This window comes from Scomber japonicus, chromosome 16 (genome assembly GCF_027409825.1).
Source record: "Scomber japonicus isolate fScoJap1 chromosome 16, fScoJap1.pri, whole genome shotgun sequence".
NCBI classification, from domain to species: Eukaryota; Metazoa; Chordata; class Actinopteri; order Scombriformes; family Scombridae; genus Scomber; species Scomber japonicus.
In genome coordinates, this window is record NC_070593.1 from 20,869,939 (window position 1) to 20,889,398 (window position 19,460).

Consider the following 19,460-nt stretch of genomic DNA (forward strand, 5'->3'; position numbering starts at 1 on the left):
GGTTTCTAATGTGATGCTTGTAGCAGTTGGCCCAAAATATGTTTAATTAATTAAATATATTATTAAAAATATACAATGTATTTTTTCATGATTACTGATCTAAATAGACTTTTGGAAATTCATAGGTAGAGTGAAACGAGAAAAAAAAAAAGTGCACTAAAAGCAACCTAAAATCCAAACAGTGTTAGATACTGTGAGTCTGGTTGAGTCAAACACAGACTGAGTTTGTTTCATCGTTCATTTCTTCGTAGCTCATCTGTGTCAAGCAGCTGTGGGTGGTCTCACAGCCGGAAAATCAGAAGCACTGTGGACATTTTCCCTTTGATCCTTTTCATCCTGAAGTTTCTGAATGGCCCAATATAGATTTCAAAAAATGCTCAGGAAGCGGGCTCCTATTCACAGTATGTGGATGGATAACTGTGCCACTGTCCACCCCAACACCTTAATGTGGTTTAACAGGATACATTAGCTTTTAATGGCACTTAATTGTACAAAAAGGAAATCCATAACCACATAAGGAGAAAAGTCAAGTATTTCCAAGCTCTTTATAAGAACAATTTAGAGCAGACAAGTGCTTTTCAAACCTTGGATTGGAATCAGTCCGACAGCCTGGCCATGAGAGGAGTGGGCTACATTTGTAAGGCTACAGTGCCACCATTTGGTCATGAGATCCTCATTTCACTGCCAGTGGCTGGCAATTGTCAATTCTAGGCCTGTATTAAAAAGAATAAATTATGTTGTTTTATACTCTGGAAAATCCCATTTTGAAATGGAGGATCTCGTTCAAAAATAATGTCACAATTGGAACCATAATTGTCCAACCGAGCCATGTTCAAGAAAGGAGTGCAGGGCTCTATAAAAGACTATAAAGTCGAATTGTCTTAGCCGACAGTATATGATATCAAAAATGAGCTGGACCTGAAATACTTCCAGGTGCAAGGACTAGCGAGGGAAGAAAATATTCAGTCCCATTGTGATTCTTGATAGATTATCGTAGGTCCATGCCATCTTAGATAATGAGCAATAACCTGCACTTCAAGAACAGGGGAGGTTTGCCCAGAAGGAATGGTGATTACAACCAATTAAGACTGATGACAAAGCACCAACAATAACCCTGTGTGTCTGTGTGTTTGTGTGTGTGTGTGTGTGTGTATTAGAGAGAGAGAGAGAGAAAGCTTGTGTTTTATTCACGCATCCTTCCAAACTACCCTGTTTTGTGTAATCAACATCTGTTGTGACAGGCAACCTCCTCCTTTCTCAGAATGGCCCACTTCAGATAATGAGTGTCATACCAAACTGCAGGGCAAAGGCTGATTTTACTCCTCTTTTTTTTTTTTTACTCCTTCTCTTTGGCCTCCACTCTCACTGCTCTCTGTTCTCTCTCCTGTCTTTCAAGATCCCCATAGTGGAGAACCTTGAAAAAGAGAGACAAACGCTCTCACAACATTGTCACCGCTCAATATGTGGGGGTGGTAGATGAAATCAAATCTTGTCTTTTTAATTGAGAAGACGGGACCCTGTTCAACCAACTCTTAAACGCTACCAATACATAATTTTGAATGGCTTTATTTTTCTTTGAATTGAATTATTCAAACATAAATTACTCCTTATTGAGTCATGGTACCCTGTTCTTCTGAATTAATACCAATTTATATGTTGGCCCTGGCCAGAACAATATGTGTAATTTTGTATTAACAAAACGCAAATTGAATAAAATGTGTAGCTTCTTTTGGTGATTTGGTGTATTTCTCACACTTGCCATACTAATGGTTTAGGCGCCATCTCCTGGACAACTTGTGGTAAATTTGGTCATCTTCAGGAGGGCAGGGTGAGTCTCACTTGATGTTTTTGTGGCTAAAATTAACACCCAATATCTTTATCTCTTTATAATCATCTAGGAAACAAAGCCTGCAAAACCTAAAATTGTTAGATATGTAAGGTGTAATCATGATGGATGATAGGACTGTTAGTTTTATGTCTCTGTTTTTATATTAGTCGACATTATCTATCACTGAGTCAGAAAAGATTTCTCAGTCACTGACTTCAGCTCCATTCTGACTCTACAGTCTGAGCTCTGCCGTCAATGAGATGTATCTAAAATGTGTAAATAAAATAATTTTGCCAGCTTAGCCTCAAAATTAATTGCCTGCCACAAGACAGATAGGTTCAGACAAGCGAAAGTGTGAGATTGCACGGGATGTCAGTCTAACGAATGCATCCAATTTCTTCAAACTTAAGATTCATCTCAGAACGTAAACACTTCTTTTTTTTCTTCATGATGGAATTTGCTGTCTGCACAGCCATGTAGAACAAATAATTTTGAGAATCCATTAAAGTACAGTGAACTCGGTTCAATGTGGCATAACCCAAAGTTTACTTGAACAGCAGGAGAGCTCTTCTATTTCCCTTGTATTCTTACAGTCATTCATGAAAAGCTCCAGTTTAGAGTGTCAAGTAGCAACTTGAATGAGCGATGAAGGTCTTTTACCTTTTTCTTTTTTTAAAATAACACCACAGTGCAGTGTGATTATCCAAAATATACAGGTCTCATTGATCTGGAAGTTAGCTGAAATTCCCTGGTTCATTCATAACTGTATTGTAAATATGAGTGCACTTACTTGGCTGTAAGAATTAATAGGGAGACACAAGCGTATTTTAATATAGGCTTTGACTGTCTTTGATGTTATTAATTAGACCTGTGCTTATAATGCTGACAAGTCCAAATATCCACTGTAAAGAATTGTCAATGCTTAATTCAGTGACAAACTTCAATAAACAATGTTAAAAATACAAAGGTAGACACACCATTTTTTGTCATTAATGTATTTTCAAATAATAATACATTAATGATGAATGCTGTTGTCTAGTTTCTTTTCATGTATCCATGTTGCACTGCATATTTTAGCATTGTTCTACTGCTGAATTGCATTAAAACATGCATTATAATTTGATTATAGGAGTCCATAGTAGGTCTTTGCAACAATTGTACATTTGTGCGAATCCCTTGGAGAAGCTGAAAGAGATAGAGCTAAAATGATGGTTATGTGTTGATTATATGTGGCTAAAATAAAATTAATTAACCTTTTTGATAATCTATCATCTGTTTTATTTTTCAGCAAAAATGCTAAACATTCCCACTTTTCAGCTTGTCAAATGTGAATATTTTCTTGTTTTCTTCGGTGATATTAAACAACATATCTTTAGTTTTTGGTCTGCAGGTTGGACAAAACAAGCATTTTGAAGCATCTTGGGCTTTGGGAAATTGTAATTGATGCTTTTTATTATTTTTCCCAAATTAATGGAGCAAACACTTTAATTGAGAGATTAAATCCTCATATTTATAGAGGATGGAAATTAGTGTTAGTTGCAGCCCTTGATGTATCCCAAAACAAACCAACTAATCTCAAACTTGTACTTGAATTTAAAGAAAATCACTTGGTGAGTCTTTTCATTTTTTTATTTTCTTTCAGTTGATTTGTGGGAATGAATTAAATATATAAAAAATATTGGGAATATATGCTATTCAACCTATCTCACCTATTTTAGAGATTTTCTGTTTCAAAACACCAGAGGGCGCTTGGGAGTCACTACAACTACCAGACCCCAAACTCATATAATCAAATCTCTGTTGTATCAAAGAGATGGGACCTCTCACGTGGTCTGGGACAGGTCTGCTTTCTGTCCCCAGAATCAAAACTAAACATGGAGAAGCAGCATTCAGTTTTTATGCTCCATAAATCTGGAACAAACTCCCAGAAAACTTCATTTCTGTTCCAACTCACTTCTTTTATATCAAGGCTGAATACTTTTCTGTTTGCTGCTGCCTTTTAGTAAATCATATTTGAAGCTTTTGATTTATTTCTTGCACTGCACAGTAACTTTTATCCTCCTGTTTTATCTGTCTTGTTCTAATATAGCTTGTTTTTGTTTTCTATTCTCTTAACTCTTCAGTAGTTGTACTTTTCTTTGTATTTAAATATATTTTTAGAATGTAGACTATTTCTTTTCCATTTTGTCTTGATGCCTTGTAAGTTGAATGTAATTGTAATTGCCTTGTTGCTGAAATCTTCTGCACAAACTTGCCTTTAAATGTCTATAATAGACTGAAGCTGGCTGACAATCAGCTTCAGTGTAAAGTGTAGTGGTTCAAGCCCTGTTAGTCCGCTCATGTGAGTCCTTCACAATTTCTGAGAAGATATGGAACTCAAGATTAAAGTTGTTTATTGTCACACCGGTTATACAAGTACAGCCATCTGGAATGCTTTGTCTGGAGGCCCCTTTTTACAGAAGAAACAGTAAATATACACACACTGCCCTATTTATTAGGTACACCTGTGCATTCTAATGCAATCCAACAGAACAGCTCTATTTTAAATTCTGAATTTATGAAGTTTATACATTTTCAGTTTTTGTTGACATTGTAAAGAAGATGATAATTCTGCTTTATGTTTAGGCTATTATTAATAGTATATAGAGGGTGGTGGTGGTTTACTGGGATGCATTATATTGAATGGTGTTCCTAATATTTTGACCACACCATAAACATAAATGAGGGGCGCCATTCAATATAATGCACCCCAGTACACCACCACCACTTAGTACGACCTCAGTAATAAACATAACCTTTTTTTGACAATGTTAACAAAAACTGAAAATGTATAAACTTCAAAAAAGTAGAATTTATGGCAGAACTGTTGTATTGGATTGAATTAGATTGCACAGGTGGCCGGTGACTGTATGTAAAGGAGACAATAAAATAGTATAACAAAATATAAAAAGTATTAGGGCCTAAAGATAAAATATAGCCTACAGTAGATCCAAAAGTATTTGAAGTATACAGCCTTCCCATTGAAGTGAATGGGAAAGTGGTCTCATTTTAAAATATAAGCTAGTAAAAAAAGAATCAAGGCACAAAAAGTGTGCATATGAAATAGCTTGGCCTTTAACAAGAACATGTGAATAGTTATGGAAGTAAAGTAAACCAAAGGTGAAGTATTTCATTCAAATGCAGAATAACGCTGTTGGAAATGCAAGGTGGAACGGTTATAAACAAGGAGGCGTTTCATATAGATCTAATCTGACCACTCCTCTCTGTCAGGCTTCCGTGTTTACACACCCACCAAAAAAAAGAACAGGACACTAGCGGCGGTCGGACGAAATGTTTACCGAGCAAGCATAGAGTGTTGGCGAGGAAAGTGACAGTCACACTGGAGGCTCGGTGTATGGTTAAAACACAGGTGATTTCGGCTTCCACGGTTGCATTTTGACAGCGGAATGTTCACTCGAAGGGGGCATGGAGACGTCAAGAAATCTACACAGAAAGTTCTGGACCCAAAGAAGGATGTACTGACCCGACTCAAACACCTCCGGTCACTGTTAGGTGAGTGAAATGTCACAACACGGGGCTTTTTGATGCTGCATCTCCGCTGCTTAGCACGTCGAGCTAACGTTAGCTAGCTGGCATCAGCCGACAGCTAAACGTCAAACAAGGTTAGCTGGCTGTCACTGCGTTTACTCAAAAGGAAGCGAGTTGACGGGTAACATTTTTGCAAAAGGGCTGCCTTTGCAGTATGAAGTGTATGCCTACACTCCGCATGTGTTCATTGATTTATTTGAGGTAGTAATATCAAACAAGTCAGTGTGATGTGTGGCATGGAGGCTAGCTGCTGTGCGCTAGCTCCCGGCTAACTAGCCAACCGATGCTAACTGATGCTGCCTTGTCAGTGCATCAGTCGATGAGCAGCAGAGCAGATGCCCACCACTAAACCATTGTTTTCATTTAGTCCTTTGTCATCCTGGCTGTTTCAGGAAACATTGAAAGGGTCATTCTGTCGCTCAAAGCTGAAGGCACCGTTTATGTTCTTCAGCTGAAGTGAGATTAAAGCCTTCTCCCCATTGACTGACTGAACTGCTATCGAGTTACACTAGCCCAGAGATATTTGATTTGGAAATGATGAAAAATGTAAATGTCCCATACTGGTTTCTACTGACCTTCCTTCCTTTCCATAGACAAGGAAGTAGAACATTTATGACTGTCATTATAGAGTTGTATATCTCTGTCTTCCTTCACTATGATAGTAGTTTTGTATTACACATAATGGACCCTATTACTAATCCACTTTGAAGGTTTTACTCATCAGTCAACTATCTTAGTGCTCTAAAGTGTTCATAGTATGGGCTAAATACTAAATCTGCTGTCTAAAAACCTTTTAGTAGAAGGCAAAAGACATGCTTGTGATATTGTTAATGTCCTGAACCAGTCTATATTACTCAAGAAAAACACTCAAAGCAAAGCAGAACTCATAACTTAAATGTTATTCTAGGTGTGCAGGTACAAATCTTTCAATGCTTCCTACCAGAGTCGACTCATTTTTTACACGCAAGATGACACTTGGTGAGTGTTGGTGAGCTGTAACAACTATTCTCTGAACCAGAATTGGGTCAGTGGGTACTTGGGGAAAGTGTGGAGCGAAAGAAACTTGTCAAGAGGGAATTGTTGGGTGTGGAAGAAAACTGCAATTAAAGGAAAAGTGCAAACTATGGTGCACTTTCTCCCTCGAATCTCTGTTGAAGTAGGTCAGGACACTAATGCTCAAGTATTGCTCCATACCCTCAGACGTATTTTGTTGAGCTTTGTTAAGTAATGCATTTTAATATGTAGTCTAATCAACTCAGCATATGTTTTTACTTATGCCAGTATGCTTGGTTTAACTCTGGGAAGGAGGATCTCTAAAATAGACAGAATTTGACAGCCTTGAAAAGACAAAAATAGTTGACTCTACTTGAGGTAAGTGATAGAGAGGAAGTTGATATCATGGTATTTTTTTTGCACAATTACATCAGGTATAAATGGGCATCCCAAATAGTTAAAACTTCTGTCAACTTAAATTGGTTAAGACATGTACTGTAAACCACACAAAAATGACACAGTTGTATTTTAAGGACAGATAAGACAATTTTGGTGTTACAGTGGGCATCAGCAGACAGTAAGACTGACACATGCTAACTATTCCATTGTGTTATTATATTGATTTCTTGTACAGATGCAGCAGTACCCAAGCGTACTGTTTGTGACAGCCAACACCAGCTTAATGGTAGCTCGAAGCGTGTGCGAAAATGTTGGAAATATATGGTTAGATTTTTCTGATTTTTGTGGCACACCTTCAATGTCAAGTCTAGCAGCCAAAGTGGAGGTCAACACAGTCCTCTGGCAGTCTGCATGTCCTCTGTGTTTTTCTTTCCTTCATGTGCAGTCAGAGATAAGGCCGTTCTGTTTGTCCAGCAGCTGATAGTCGAGGCTTACATGTTGACACCCCCCCCAACCTCCCTGATTTCACCACGCTTTCAGCTGAGGAAGGATTTCCTCCTGGTGCTGCTGGTTCCTGTGTGGGACAGGAAGGAGCGACGAGAGATGGGGTGCTGTGGAGGACAGGACATTTACTTAGGGGAAATGTCGCTGACCTTTTTTCATTGCTCACAGTGTTTTGTATTTATGAAAATAATAAAATTATTTGGTATCAGCAAGAAAAAGTATTTACCCAAGGTGATTGTAAAATGTCAACACTCCTAATTTATTTCAGAGCCATGAAACAAGAGTAATGTAGCTTGTGATGGCACAGAATTAGCATTATATGTCAAACTGAATGGTTCAAAGTTCAACTGTTTATCCTGCATTTTACATTTAGTGGTTTTCCAGGCTTGTTTACCAGACTGATATCTGTACAAAGAGTTGTTGACAGTTTGTTTACTTTGTATCAGGTCTCCAGAGGCATTGTCCCTTAAGCTATATGAAATCTGAGTAAATATTGAGTACGTTATGTCTCATTGTCTCTGTCATATTGTAATACCAGGGCCATAAATGTAGTGGTGGTGTCAGTGGTATTGTAGTTGAAAGGACAATCTGTGGTCTGGGCTATTTTCAGAGTGGCCCTGTATTGGTTTTCTGCTCACTGAGCAGATCTGTGGGATAGAGTGTGAAAGCTGCTGCATGTTAATTTGCTGGTCATGCCTGGCTGGATTTGGCTGAGGTTGTTAATTACAGGAGCCCAGCAAACCACCTGATCACTCGCTGCTCCTCTCAGCGGAGGCACAAACGGCTATTACTCCGATCCGTAACCGGCTCAAAGTCATTCTCATGCTCGGTCCTGGCTCATTCTGCACTTACTCGTCTTAGCACACCACTGCTCCAATTCCTCCAAATATTAGCCTGGAGCCTGAAAATGCTGGCGTTTTAATGTAGGAAATCCATCACTGATCTGATTGTGCACAGAAGGCTTTTTCTGGGGGAATACCCTCTGATTCTCAAAGGGCATATTTCTATTTTCAACTGCTCCCTCGACAGGGAGGTCAGAGTGCCAGGTCAGCTGTAGATCAGTCAGTGCTGCTGGAGCTAGCAGTGATTCAGTGTCTAGATCAAAGATGCTTTGTTATCCGATTCCATGCTTAAAGAACAAATAAGTCCATCACCTAATCATCTTGTTGTCTTCAACTGGTCTAACATGCCCAGCTTGAAACTGTCAGTGAACTGCATTGTAACAACAGTGGATGTCTGCAAGTGTTTTTACTGATAACAGTCATGTGACCCATGTTTGTTTGTGGGTGTACATGGTAGATGGTACGAGTTTGCAGCGAGGTTGTTCTGCATTCTGTAGAAAAGAATGAAATACAGTGTAATTATGTCTTACTTTTGACCATGTGTGGGCTCTTGAGTGTTGTCGGGGGTTAGAGTCAGCTGAAAGCACGGCCGTTTGATGAGGAAATCACAAGAAGCGGCCTGAAGTGAAGCAGCAGAGGAAACAATGAGCGCAGCGTCAGAAAGGCTCTCAAGAAGGTCCTCTGTGTGGCTGAAGTGAAGGCTGAGATCACTCGACTTCTGATTCTCCCTCTTTGGAAAAACACTCAAGATAGACTCGTGAATAACTTTAGCATCTCACCATCTTTTAAGCCCACACACTGACTATGTAGGCATGATATCAACACTCAATGACTTTTCTACAAGTGGAGTTCTAAAATAGCAATGGTTTTATTTACTTCTTAGGGTTTTAAGGTGGTATTATTTCCTTTCAGGCTATGTCGCACTGAAATTAATCATATGTAAACTACTGTATATAAATGGTGAACATCCACAAGTCTGTTCCAATTATACTAAGCATCATGCAGTACTAGATACATGCATTATTTTCAACACATTTCTCTGCAACATTGATGCAATAACAATCAAGTGTATTGCTCAAGAAGTCACATTCACACAAGTCACACAACCTGTTTGAATCAAACTGTAAGACTAGTGTGATTAAAGTTATGTGGGGGCAAAGGCTAAATACAAAACCCATTATTGCCAATGGTAAACAAAACAAAAAATCTTTAAAGTCAAAGTGAAAACAGATCTGTACGTACATGTATGTTATCCCCTCTGGCCCAAATATAAACACTTCATTTAGATCTGCAGTGGTGTGTAACCTAGCTATAATGCCTGATTGATTGCATGTAAATCATCATATGAATTTCAGTTAAAATCCTGAAATGTAAAGGAGTAGCTCCAGCAGTGTAAAACTTTAACGCTCCAGAACACACACACACACACAATTTGAGGCAGCTGGAGCCTTTTCTTCATGGGCAGAGGGCACAAAAAAAACCCCATCAGGATCTAGGCCTTTGTCATTGATACTGTTAATAGCAATTTTAGCAAGATTGTCAGCTGTTGAAGTGAAGAGACGCTAGACGAGCATTAACAGGTCTTTTGTGGTGTGGCTTATTAACATACCAGCTTCTGTCATTACGATCCTGGCATGAAGCGTCTCAGCTCTCACCCTCCGAATTAGATGTGCTGGGCTGCTGACTGATTTGAAACAAAGAATGAGTCAGAGAATGAGCTGTAAACATTGACATTACAGAGTAATATAAGTAGTAATAGTAAACCACTAGCTAAAGCTGTAAAGAACCAAAGTCATAACGGATTTACGGGATTTTATGGTTCTGTCTCTGATTAGAGCATTGTTCAGTGTTGCTGAGTCATTCACTTCTCCAACACATTCCAGTACTTATATATGTAATAGGACTGCTGCTGATATCATTCAGTTTTTACTTGAGAAATCTGGGTTTGCCTCCATATAAAAAATCAAAGTAACTGTTGGTACTGACTGCCTAAAATTAGTTGGAAAGTGGGGGGAAAACAGATCATGACACCTCACATGCTTAGACGTCCTGTCCCGTAAAATACGAAGACTTCATCATATTAAGCAAGTTAGAAGGAAGGAAGTGTTGTCTCTGGTATGGTGAAGCTTTGATAGCACGTGAGAATACTGACAGGATATGTTGTTTTATCTTTGGGTGTAATGTCTGCAAAACTTAAAGACGTGTTTTAAAGATTTTTTTTAGAAAGACCTATTAAAAGAAACAAACACATTGTGGAGTAGTAATGATCCAAAGGGTGGCTATAGGAAAGGAGGTGGGAGTCAGATACCAGGAGTGAGTTAATACATCCACAAACCAGAATAGTACTGTAAGCTGTTAACATGTAGTCACTGGGGTTGATTTTGTGTTGTTTTTGGCTACTGTTAAGGTTTTTTTTAACAGTTAAGTTAATAAAACAATTTAGTGAGGAAGTTAGGTAAATAGCTGCACGTGCCAACAATAAAGGAGGGGGGAAATTAACTCTATCACTGAGGGATTCAACTTCTGTCCACTCTCACTCTTGCTGTTAAGGTGGCATGTGTACGGCTTCTTCTAAACTGGCAGCAGCTTCAAGATAAGCATTTTGGCAGTATAAAGAAAGTCCTGTGCCACAGTCCCCAGGGCCAATTAGAATTGCAAACTATGGCATGATAAAGCACAGTAGCCTCTGCACATTATATTTATTATTACCGGCGCCGGAATGACACGCCTCGCACCATCTGATGATGGGCTCTTCCTGGTATTGTGTTGTGGATTCTGCAGCAGTATTCATGAAATGATAACGGCTATTTGTCAATCTGTAACGTGTCTAGTCACCGCTAACATACAGTAAACAGGTTGAGCAGGTCAGACCATTACACTACATAATAGGGCTAAATGTCTACATGTGACAATTAGTGAATTTGAATCTGGGATTAGCTCCAGAAGGCCAGTTGAATCATTTATTAGTAGTCTCAGTGTACCATCAAACAGAAGACTTTGTAATGGACTAAGTGTACTTTACTTCTGAACTACTTTCTATATTTTTTCCATTCTTTCAAGAAGCTAAAATGTGTTTTTATTAGGCTATTGTAAGTCATAACTTCAAAATATGAACATAATTAACCTGTAGGATCTCAAAACTGTACAGAAAGCATTGGTAATCTTCTTTGTCTTGTTTTTGTGTTTCCAGTCTGTGGTATTACTGTCATGTGTTTCAGAAGTTCCTTTAAAACCCCAATTTCAAAAAATGATATAAATCACATGGTGCTGAATGAAAGGCTGTTTTCTTTCTAGCTGCTGGCCTGCCGGAGAGCTGGCAGATAGGGACACACCAGCGCTCTGTGTTCTGTGGTGGATCATATCAGTGTGATTTTTTTTTTTTTTACACAGCGTATGAAAAACCAGTTGGTCTAGTTCCCCTGTCTACCTGTCCTGCTTTTATTATAGCCAAACCTTGTCTGAAGACCTGCAGTTTGTCGTGGTAGCATTTCTTATCAGGAGCTAATCTCACAGTGGATTTACACTTTCTGAGGCTTTTCTAAATGTCCAAGCTCCTGCTAATCTGTTGAGGCTTTCAAGCTTTAAAGCCCAAGGAAAATAAACACTTAGCTTTGGCTTATTAGCAGCTTGCTACACAGAGTTGTTACAACACCTGTGTTATGTGTTAGAATTTAGAAAGCAGATTAAAGTATCTCAGCAAACTTTTGACTGATACTGTATACACTTGTTTAGTTTTTTCTAGGTAGCATTATTTGTCTTTCATTGTCATGCTGAAGCTGAATGGACTGCTGAAAATTGTAACACAAATTGAGTGTTTCAAAGGGACACTAGAGCATCAGCAGTGTCAGTAACATTAGGAGTGATGGTTCCTCACGTTCTTTGACTTTAAGAAACTCTCCTCATTGACTTTATGATAATTAAGGCTGGTGTTTCTGCATTTGTCCCTAACTGAAATGATTATGCTTTAGGCCTGACTTTCTGTAACCACAAGCTGTCTGCAGAGTTCTTTGCCACAGCACACCTACAGTAGACATCTGACCTGGTGTCATGGTGAATTGTGGCATTATACAGTATAACTGCTAGAAGACAAAAATTAAGAAACGAGGGTGGAACCTCAACTGAATTCCACTTTGTTTGAACTTCAATGTAGCAAATTGTCAGCCCCTCTATTTGATGGATGAAAACATCTAAAGGGAAACCGAAGTAACCATTTCTTTTCATGAAGACAGGGATTTTTGGGGCCACCTGAAAAGTGAGAGCGAAAGTTGCCAGTTTAGCAGCTCCTCAGCGCTAAGCCGCTGAGATAAGCCACTCTCTAATGTGTGAGCTCAGACTGGGATAAGGTCAGGCTTTGCCAGTTCTACCATGACTGTTTCCCACTGTGCTCTGTGAAGACCCATAGGCGACAATCTGTTACACAGCTAGACACTGACTGCAAGTTGAGAGGCAGTCATGCAGCGTTTGGCACACTGGCACCGTAATGAAATTATGCGCAACAAAAGTGTGGCGAGTGCTGGAAAGAGCCTTTTTCATGATGATTACATTTTTTTTGGGCTTGTTTGAATGCTTTGGTTTGTACTGAAGCAAATCGTAAATAATATGATGATAGTTTGCTGCAGCATTTATTCTCACTGTCACATTTCTCTTCAGAGTCATTACAAAGCTGTTGACATTTCATTGTATAGATGGTTACACCTTATATGAATTACAGCTAAGGCCGGGCCCCTGGTGACTCCGAGAGAGCAGCACGCTTGGCTCAGTTGTGTTAGTCTGGCAGTATGTTAATCATTCTCTGTGAATACATTGCTCAGAGAGGATGATGCATGGCATGGCCGAGCTAGTTTTTAATGGTCTCTCCTCAGCTGACTGGAAGCGGCAGCTCTAAATCAGCCAGCCCACTGCAGAGTCCACACTTGCCCTTTGCCGCACACTGAAAACTTTATAGGCTAAACGCTCTCATAAAAGATGAGTCTCCTGTCAATACTGATAGAGAAACTTAAGTGAATTGGCTCCAATCGACCCCCCCCCTGAAAAGGAGCATCAATTTAGCCCAGCGAGCGCTGAATTTATGATTGACAGCCCAAAACGGGCACAGCTAGCAGCACATTCAATAGTAGAAGCAGCTGTGTGTGTTATCAATGAGTCAAATGAAGCTGCCTACTACTTATTGTAACTCTGTAAATTGCCTCATTTGACAGACTTGCCCTCCTCAGCTGGTTTTAACAGATTTATAAGTAACCTCCTTCCACTGTGGTGAGCTATCTTTGTCCAGTCATAGGCCACAGTGCTCTGTCTATAGCTGATGACATCATCCTCATTTTCTGTAGTATCCTGCCCTTTTTTATGGGATTTTTTTTTTAAATTGAAAAAGACAAGAAATCACATAAAATTCAATGTAGCATGTAAATAAGCCAAGCAGAGTTTCTTCATTTTGATTGCTACAATACAGTTACTACCACCACAGCTAAAGTGTCGACTCAGCGTAATAATCTTTCACTGGTAGCCATGTCAGCTAACTTATCTTTTTTATAGGATGATGTTGCATAACTTAACAAGCAGCTAAGGTGTAAACAAAAGATGTGTCATGTGTAACGGTCTTTTAAAAAAAAATTACGAGCTAAGCATTTTTTAGTTTTAAACAGCAAAAAATATAGTTTTGAAACCACTCAGTATATTACATTTTTTTTCTGTAATTTTTGAATGTTCCCATTAGTGGTTCTGTCTCTGCCTTTTAGTCTCATGAACAACCCCCACCAAAAAACCCAAGCTCCTATAAAGACAACACCTCCTTCATCTGTCAAATGAAATGATCCGTCTCCCGTCATCTCTATAATGCTCCTCATGGTCTCCTCTTCTGTGTGTAGTCAAGCATTCATGGAGGGAACTACTGCCATCCAATCCACGGTGCCTCCATTAGCTTCCACATTAGCTACCACCTCCATATCTCTTGTATGATGTGTTGGCGCCCTCCAGGCATCCCTCTGCTGGGACTCCTTAAAGAGTCCTCTGTGTCTGTTTTGAGCACGCTGCCAAAGAAACCGTGTCGGTCTTTGCTCTCTGCTCATCTCCATCCTGGCAAGAGTATAGTGCACCTGCAGAGTTAGCTAGCTCATGCTAATGATGGTAAGTGTGATCAAAGGCCTGATTAGAGCGTGTTTTGAGTATGACACGGCATGTCAATGATTCTGCTGCAGGTGGCATGAACGGCATACAGTGTTAGCTTCCCAGGGAGGTTAAATATGGTTTGAACATTAAACGTGGGTTCCCTATAACTACATGTGTTGTGTGCTGATAGCGTTTGAACAGGCAGGCGTCTGGTTTTGATTGTGCAAATATACCATAGGCTTCAGCTGACTAGATGACCTTCACCCACTTGGCTAACAAGCTCGCTTAGTGCTTGCTGGGCAAACCCAGTTTAAAGTCAGTGTATTAGAATAGCAAGCAACAGACACTAATTATTCACCCGAAGCTTAAAATGATAATACTTTGCCCATTAGATGGACGTGTACATCTTTCCCTGGTTACCTTATGTGAAGTTGTTATGCACTAAAGTTAATACTGTGTGGGAGTCAGCAGTTCATTCTACCCTTTTACCCTTAGCCCCAGAAATCACAGCGAGAGACCCTCAGTGACGCTATGACATCTCAAATAACAGAATTTTATGTTTTTCCAGTTAGATGTCGGAAAATAACGACGTAATCTTTGCACTTTGACATTGGGCCGGGATATTTTTTCTCCTTTAGACTTTTAGCGAGGATGACAGTGAGCTGATAATATCTGCCTCTGCAGAACGTTCTCAGAGGATGCTAGAGATTTTCCGCGCTCCCAAATATTACATTACAGCCCCTCGGAGCTCGAGTCGCATGTTATTATTTTCCAGCTGGTCTTCTCACGTGGGGGTGGGAACATCTGCCCATCCCTGACAGTTAACAGGAAACGCATCACAATGGCGAACAGTGTCATCCAACCCAAAACCTGTCAAGGCTGGTCTGTTTGGCATGTGTTCATTAATTTCACTATAGAAGATTACAGGTCTCTGCATCAGTCAGTAGTATCTATAGCAATTGTTCATCCAATTCTTTAGTCAGTTAACTATAAGGCTGACCTAATTATACACTTGCAGAATAGTCAGTTTACTGTAGTTGAGGCAGCTGAGTATTTGGCTTCATAAGAAGTAGTCTTATTAGAAGTGATCCTCCTCTCATCTGTTCCATTAGTTCTTCACCACTCCCCCTTCTACAAGACGTGCTTTTGTATGTTAATCAGGTCATTAAATGTTTGGCATTAACTTTGCTTGATTGTGAAAACAAAGAGCACCATGCTATAGGCCAGTGTTAGACACAAGGTTCTCCTCCCAAAACACCAGCTCCTTTGTGATCGCAGCTCTCTACAGCTGCTCTTCATCCAACAGCGTTTTCCTGTATTTGACACAAGAGTCTTGCGGGCAGGAGGGGTGGCAGGGGGGTGGTGTCAATCGGAGGCCGCAGTCATCTCGTCGGGCTCAGAGGGATTCGGTGTCATCTCCTGCATTCACGGGAGCCCGGAAAACAGGTTCTGTCTCTTTCTGTCGCCATGCTGTTACCTGAGAAGTCAACATTTGCCATTGAGTGAAGGATATCGCTGCTCACAATGCCGTTGACCATTATACAACTTCATCCTTTCAGCTGAACATTTGCTTTAAAAAAAAACAAAACAGGACCTGCAGATCATTATTAGCACAGTATGTAATCAGTAACTGACAATTCATATATCAAGCCAGTATTCATTACTGTCTTTAATTTGTATTAGCTAACAATTCTCACTGATCACTGGTTTTTAGAAGGTTTGCCATAGCTGTTACACTCATTACCTTTTGGACAACTTTTCATTAGTTTTTTAAGCAGAGACTACAGTGAAAAGGAGCAGCTTATTCAGCCTTAAAGTGCTCCTGTATCATATTTTAGAGGTCGAGCTCACAAGAAAAATGACTATGTAATTTTGATCAGTACAGTTTATCTTAATGCATTTTGTGTAAAGATTTTATATGATATTGTCCCGTTAAGCACATAACATTGAGTAAACCAACGGCTTTGCACACACACGTGGATGACATATTGAATATAACCTGGACAGTGGGTCTGTTACTACTGGGAGGCAGATCAGTGTCCTGTCGGCCTTTTTCCGTCAAGGTTAGCGTCCACCTGAGATTTTTGCTCGCTGTCAAAAATCCTGCAATCTGTTTTTTTTTTTTTTATTTCTTTTCTTCTCTCCAGCCTCTCCCTCCTTCAGTCACGCTCTGGTGACCAGTTAGCGTTATTTGAGCAGATGGAGAGCAGTGAGTCTGAAGGCTGTAGAGAGGAGGATGACGAGCTCTGATGGCTCTGTGACATGCAACATGGCATATGAAATCATATCATACTCCCACCCCCACACCGTCAACTCCTCACGCTCCTAACAATATTCAAATTAGAGGTACACCATTACCTTACAGACTTCCTCTCTATCTCTCTTAGACACACACACAAACACACATACATCATTTGCACTGATCGGACCTGTTCTTACATTGAGTAATTCCATTTGTTGATTGCTTAATTAAACATGGTCTAATCCTGATTGGGTATTAGACACTACATTACTTTATATAGAACTGATCTAGAGACAGCCTTTATTATTGCTGACACATTAGATGTGTGTCTGTTTGAATGTGAAAACATGAAGCAAGTCACTGGTAATTTGGCACAAACATGATTCTGAGGAGCAGCCCACTCACTGATATGCATGATAAACACTCTCACACTTTTCTCAACAACAGCACACACTTACACTAACCCCAGCGCCTTCCATATGTAGTTTGTCCTCCTCCTCTCCTGTATTTCTGAGCTTCAGGAAACCCTCCAACAGAGGAAAAATGAACCATGTGATAGGCCAGTATGGGAGGTGCTTTCAGACCCCAACCCTGGGGTATTAGTCTTTGACTTGCTGCTGGTCCTCAATAGCTGGAATAGATTTATTGCAGAGTCACTTTCATAACTTAAAGAGCAACCCTTTTTCAAACAGAACCATCAGTTTGTGTGCTTAAAGTGACATTTTGCCATTTTTAAAAAATCATTTCACACAGAAACCGTTTTTCTTCGGGGTATACATTCTAATCCATTCTCATCAGCTGACTCCACAGTGTCCCTTGGGATTTTTCCAGCTACCTACACTGAAGACTAGTCAGCTCAGAGCTAACCCAAGAGACCAGTGCCTATAACAATGAGAAGAAACCAGCATAGTGTGTGTTGAACTGATCGCCCATGTAAGCGGTGTATTCATTGTGTGTTTTTCAGCCAAGCAAAACTCTGATAACAAAGAACCCACGGCAGTAGTGTTAACTTCATCCTAGACAAGCAGACTTTGCCTGCACACCCACACCTAGCCCCACCCACCTCCATTTCTGTTGGTGGCTGGCAGCTCACGCCAGAGGACAGAAATGCTTCAGTTTCAAAGGGACTAAGTCACCACATGGCCAATCATTACTCCTACCATTAAAGTTGTCCTTAAAGTCCACTGTGTGTGTGTGTGTGTGTGTGTGTGTGTGTGTGTGTGTGTGTGTGTGTGTGTGTGTGTGTGTGTGTGCGTGTGCGTACGTGTGTGTGCTCATGTTCTCACTCTTTGTGCTTAAATTTGAATTGAGCAGGCACGATTAGCTTGATGCCAGGAACAAGGAGCATTTAATGGAGTGAAAGTTTGAACATGGGATGTGGCTATCTACGTTTTTCATTGCAGATTTAGACTCTGGCTACATGTGAGTTTTAGACTAGATTTTAAGACGTTATTGATTGTTCTTAAGACACATCTGTATCCAGCTCCTAGTTATATTATAGACCTCTTAACTTTAAAAGAGCCAGTGTGCCACCTGGGGTCCCCAGATATTTGTTTGGCTGGTAGAGATACACCATAATATCAGCACGTCAGTATCAGCCGATAAAGTTTCAAAATGAAATATCAGCATCGGTCAAAATGAACATTTCTGCCGATATGACAGGTCAATCTGTTGTCTTCTCCTTCACCTGGCTGTGCTTTCCTCTGCGGACTGTTAGACCCTGACAGCTAAGGGAGGCCAGCTGGCTGTGCTTCACTCTTGCAATATTGCGCTAACCCTCCGCCGGCCTCCCAGCTAGCCCTGACTCTTCATGTGCATCCAACCGGAGCATCGAGCCACGTTTTGTTATTCAGGTTCGAGTGTTAAAAAGCAGCGGGTCTGTCTGGCAGCTGAGTTCTGCTGCTGTGTTCGACTACAAAGATAGGAAACACCTCTACTCACAGGACGTACCGCACTGGTTGGCAGCCAGTGTATTGTGTGATTTAGCGCCATCTTCTGCTCCGTGGACCGGAGATAAAATCCTACACATTCATTCTGTCTGTCTAATAAACTCCAGTTCATATATTTTCTTGATCATTCTTCAGTACCATCTATGATTGCGTGCCTAATAGTCTACTCAGCCAGGTGGGATAAAATATGTGCATCTATCGCCGGTGGCAGTGGGCCAAAATGTGGAGCATTGTGGATATGGGCAAAGTGTCCAACATCGTGCATGTCAAAGCTGAAGACTACGGAATGTTTTTGTCTCGATCTGCCCAGTGTGTGTCTTCATTATCTTTGCTTTAATCTCAGGCCAAAGATAATTCATCTGAGTCTTTGTCACACACTACATAATTCCAGCACTCCCCATGAGCTGGACTGCTTCTGGGGCTCTTCCAGTCTGCCATGTGGTAGAGGAAGAATCGCAACAGAAGGTGAATCTTAATTGCTGTTATTGTGCCAGGACTCCTCCTGGCCTATATTTGATTATTCAGACCAGACCTCTCTCAATACCACGGTTGTATAAGTACAGAATGATAGAGCTTCATGACATGAAGAATTTTAGGATTTGTCAGTGCCAGTCGGTTTGTGGCTGTCATGTGTGCCACCTACTTCCTTCATTACTGTAACTGTCGCAGCCTGAGCTGGTGTGACCGTAAATGTACCTCAGCCTGGCCTCGAGCCAAACCACCCCTCTCCGTTCCCAAAAGTCTACATGAGATAATCCTTAAATTGATCCAGGCACAGATGAGAAAACAACATCCTAAATGAACCGTTGAAGAGAAATGTGAATTGTCCTGCAAGCTGGAACATCAGCATATATTAACTGAGTGTGTATCCAGTCATGGTTTTGCTAAAAGTGTGGAAAGTGTTGTGGAGAGAAGAATGTCCTCAATACAAAAGTTGAGCGTACGTTGGGAGGGGTCATTTATACTGTATCAGAAATGGGATCTTTTACGAATCTGAGCCATCTAGGACT

The 19,460-nt window shown here is 40.3% G+C and overlaps 1 protein-coding gene across 2 annotated transcripts in view; it reads left to right on the top strand.

Moving 5' to 3' along the window:
* The first annotated feature begins 5,139 nt into the window (after window positions 1–5,139).
* ralgapa2 (Ral GTPase activating protein catalytic subunit alpha 2) overlaps window positions 5,140–19,460 on the top strand; it is a 91,569-nt gene continuing 77,248 nt past the window's right edge. For both annotated transcript variants that reach the window (XM_053335108.1, XM_053335109.1), the window contains exon 1: window positions 5,140–5,380. In XM_053335108.1, coding sequence (XP_053191083.1) covers window positions 5,275–5,380 — 106 coding nt within the window. In that variant the 5' untranslated portion in view covers window positions 5,140–5,274. The remainder of the gene's footprint in view (window positions 5,381–19,460) is intronic.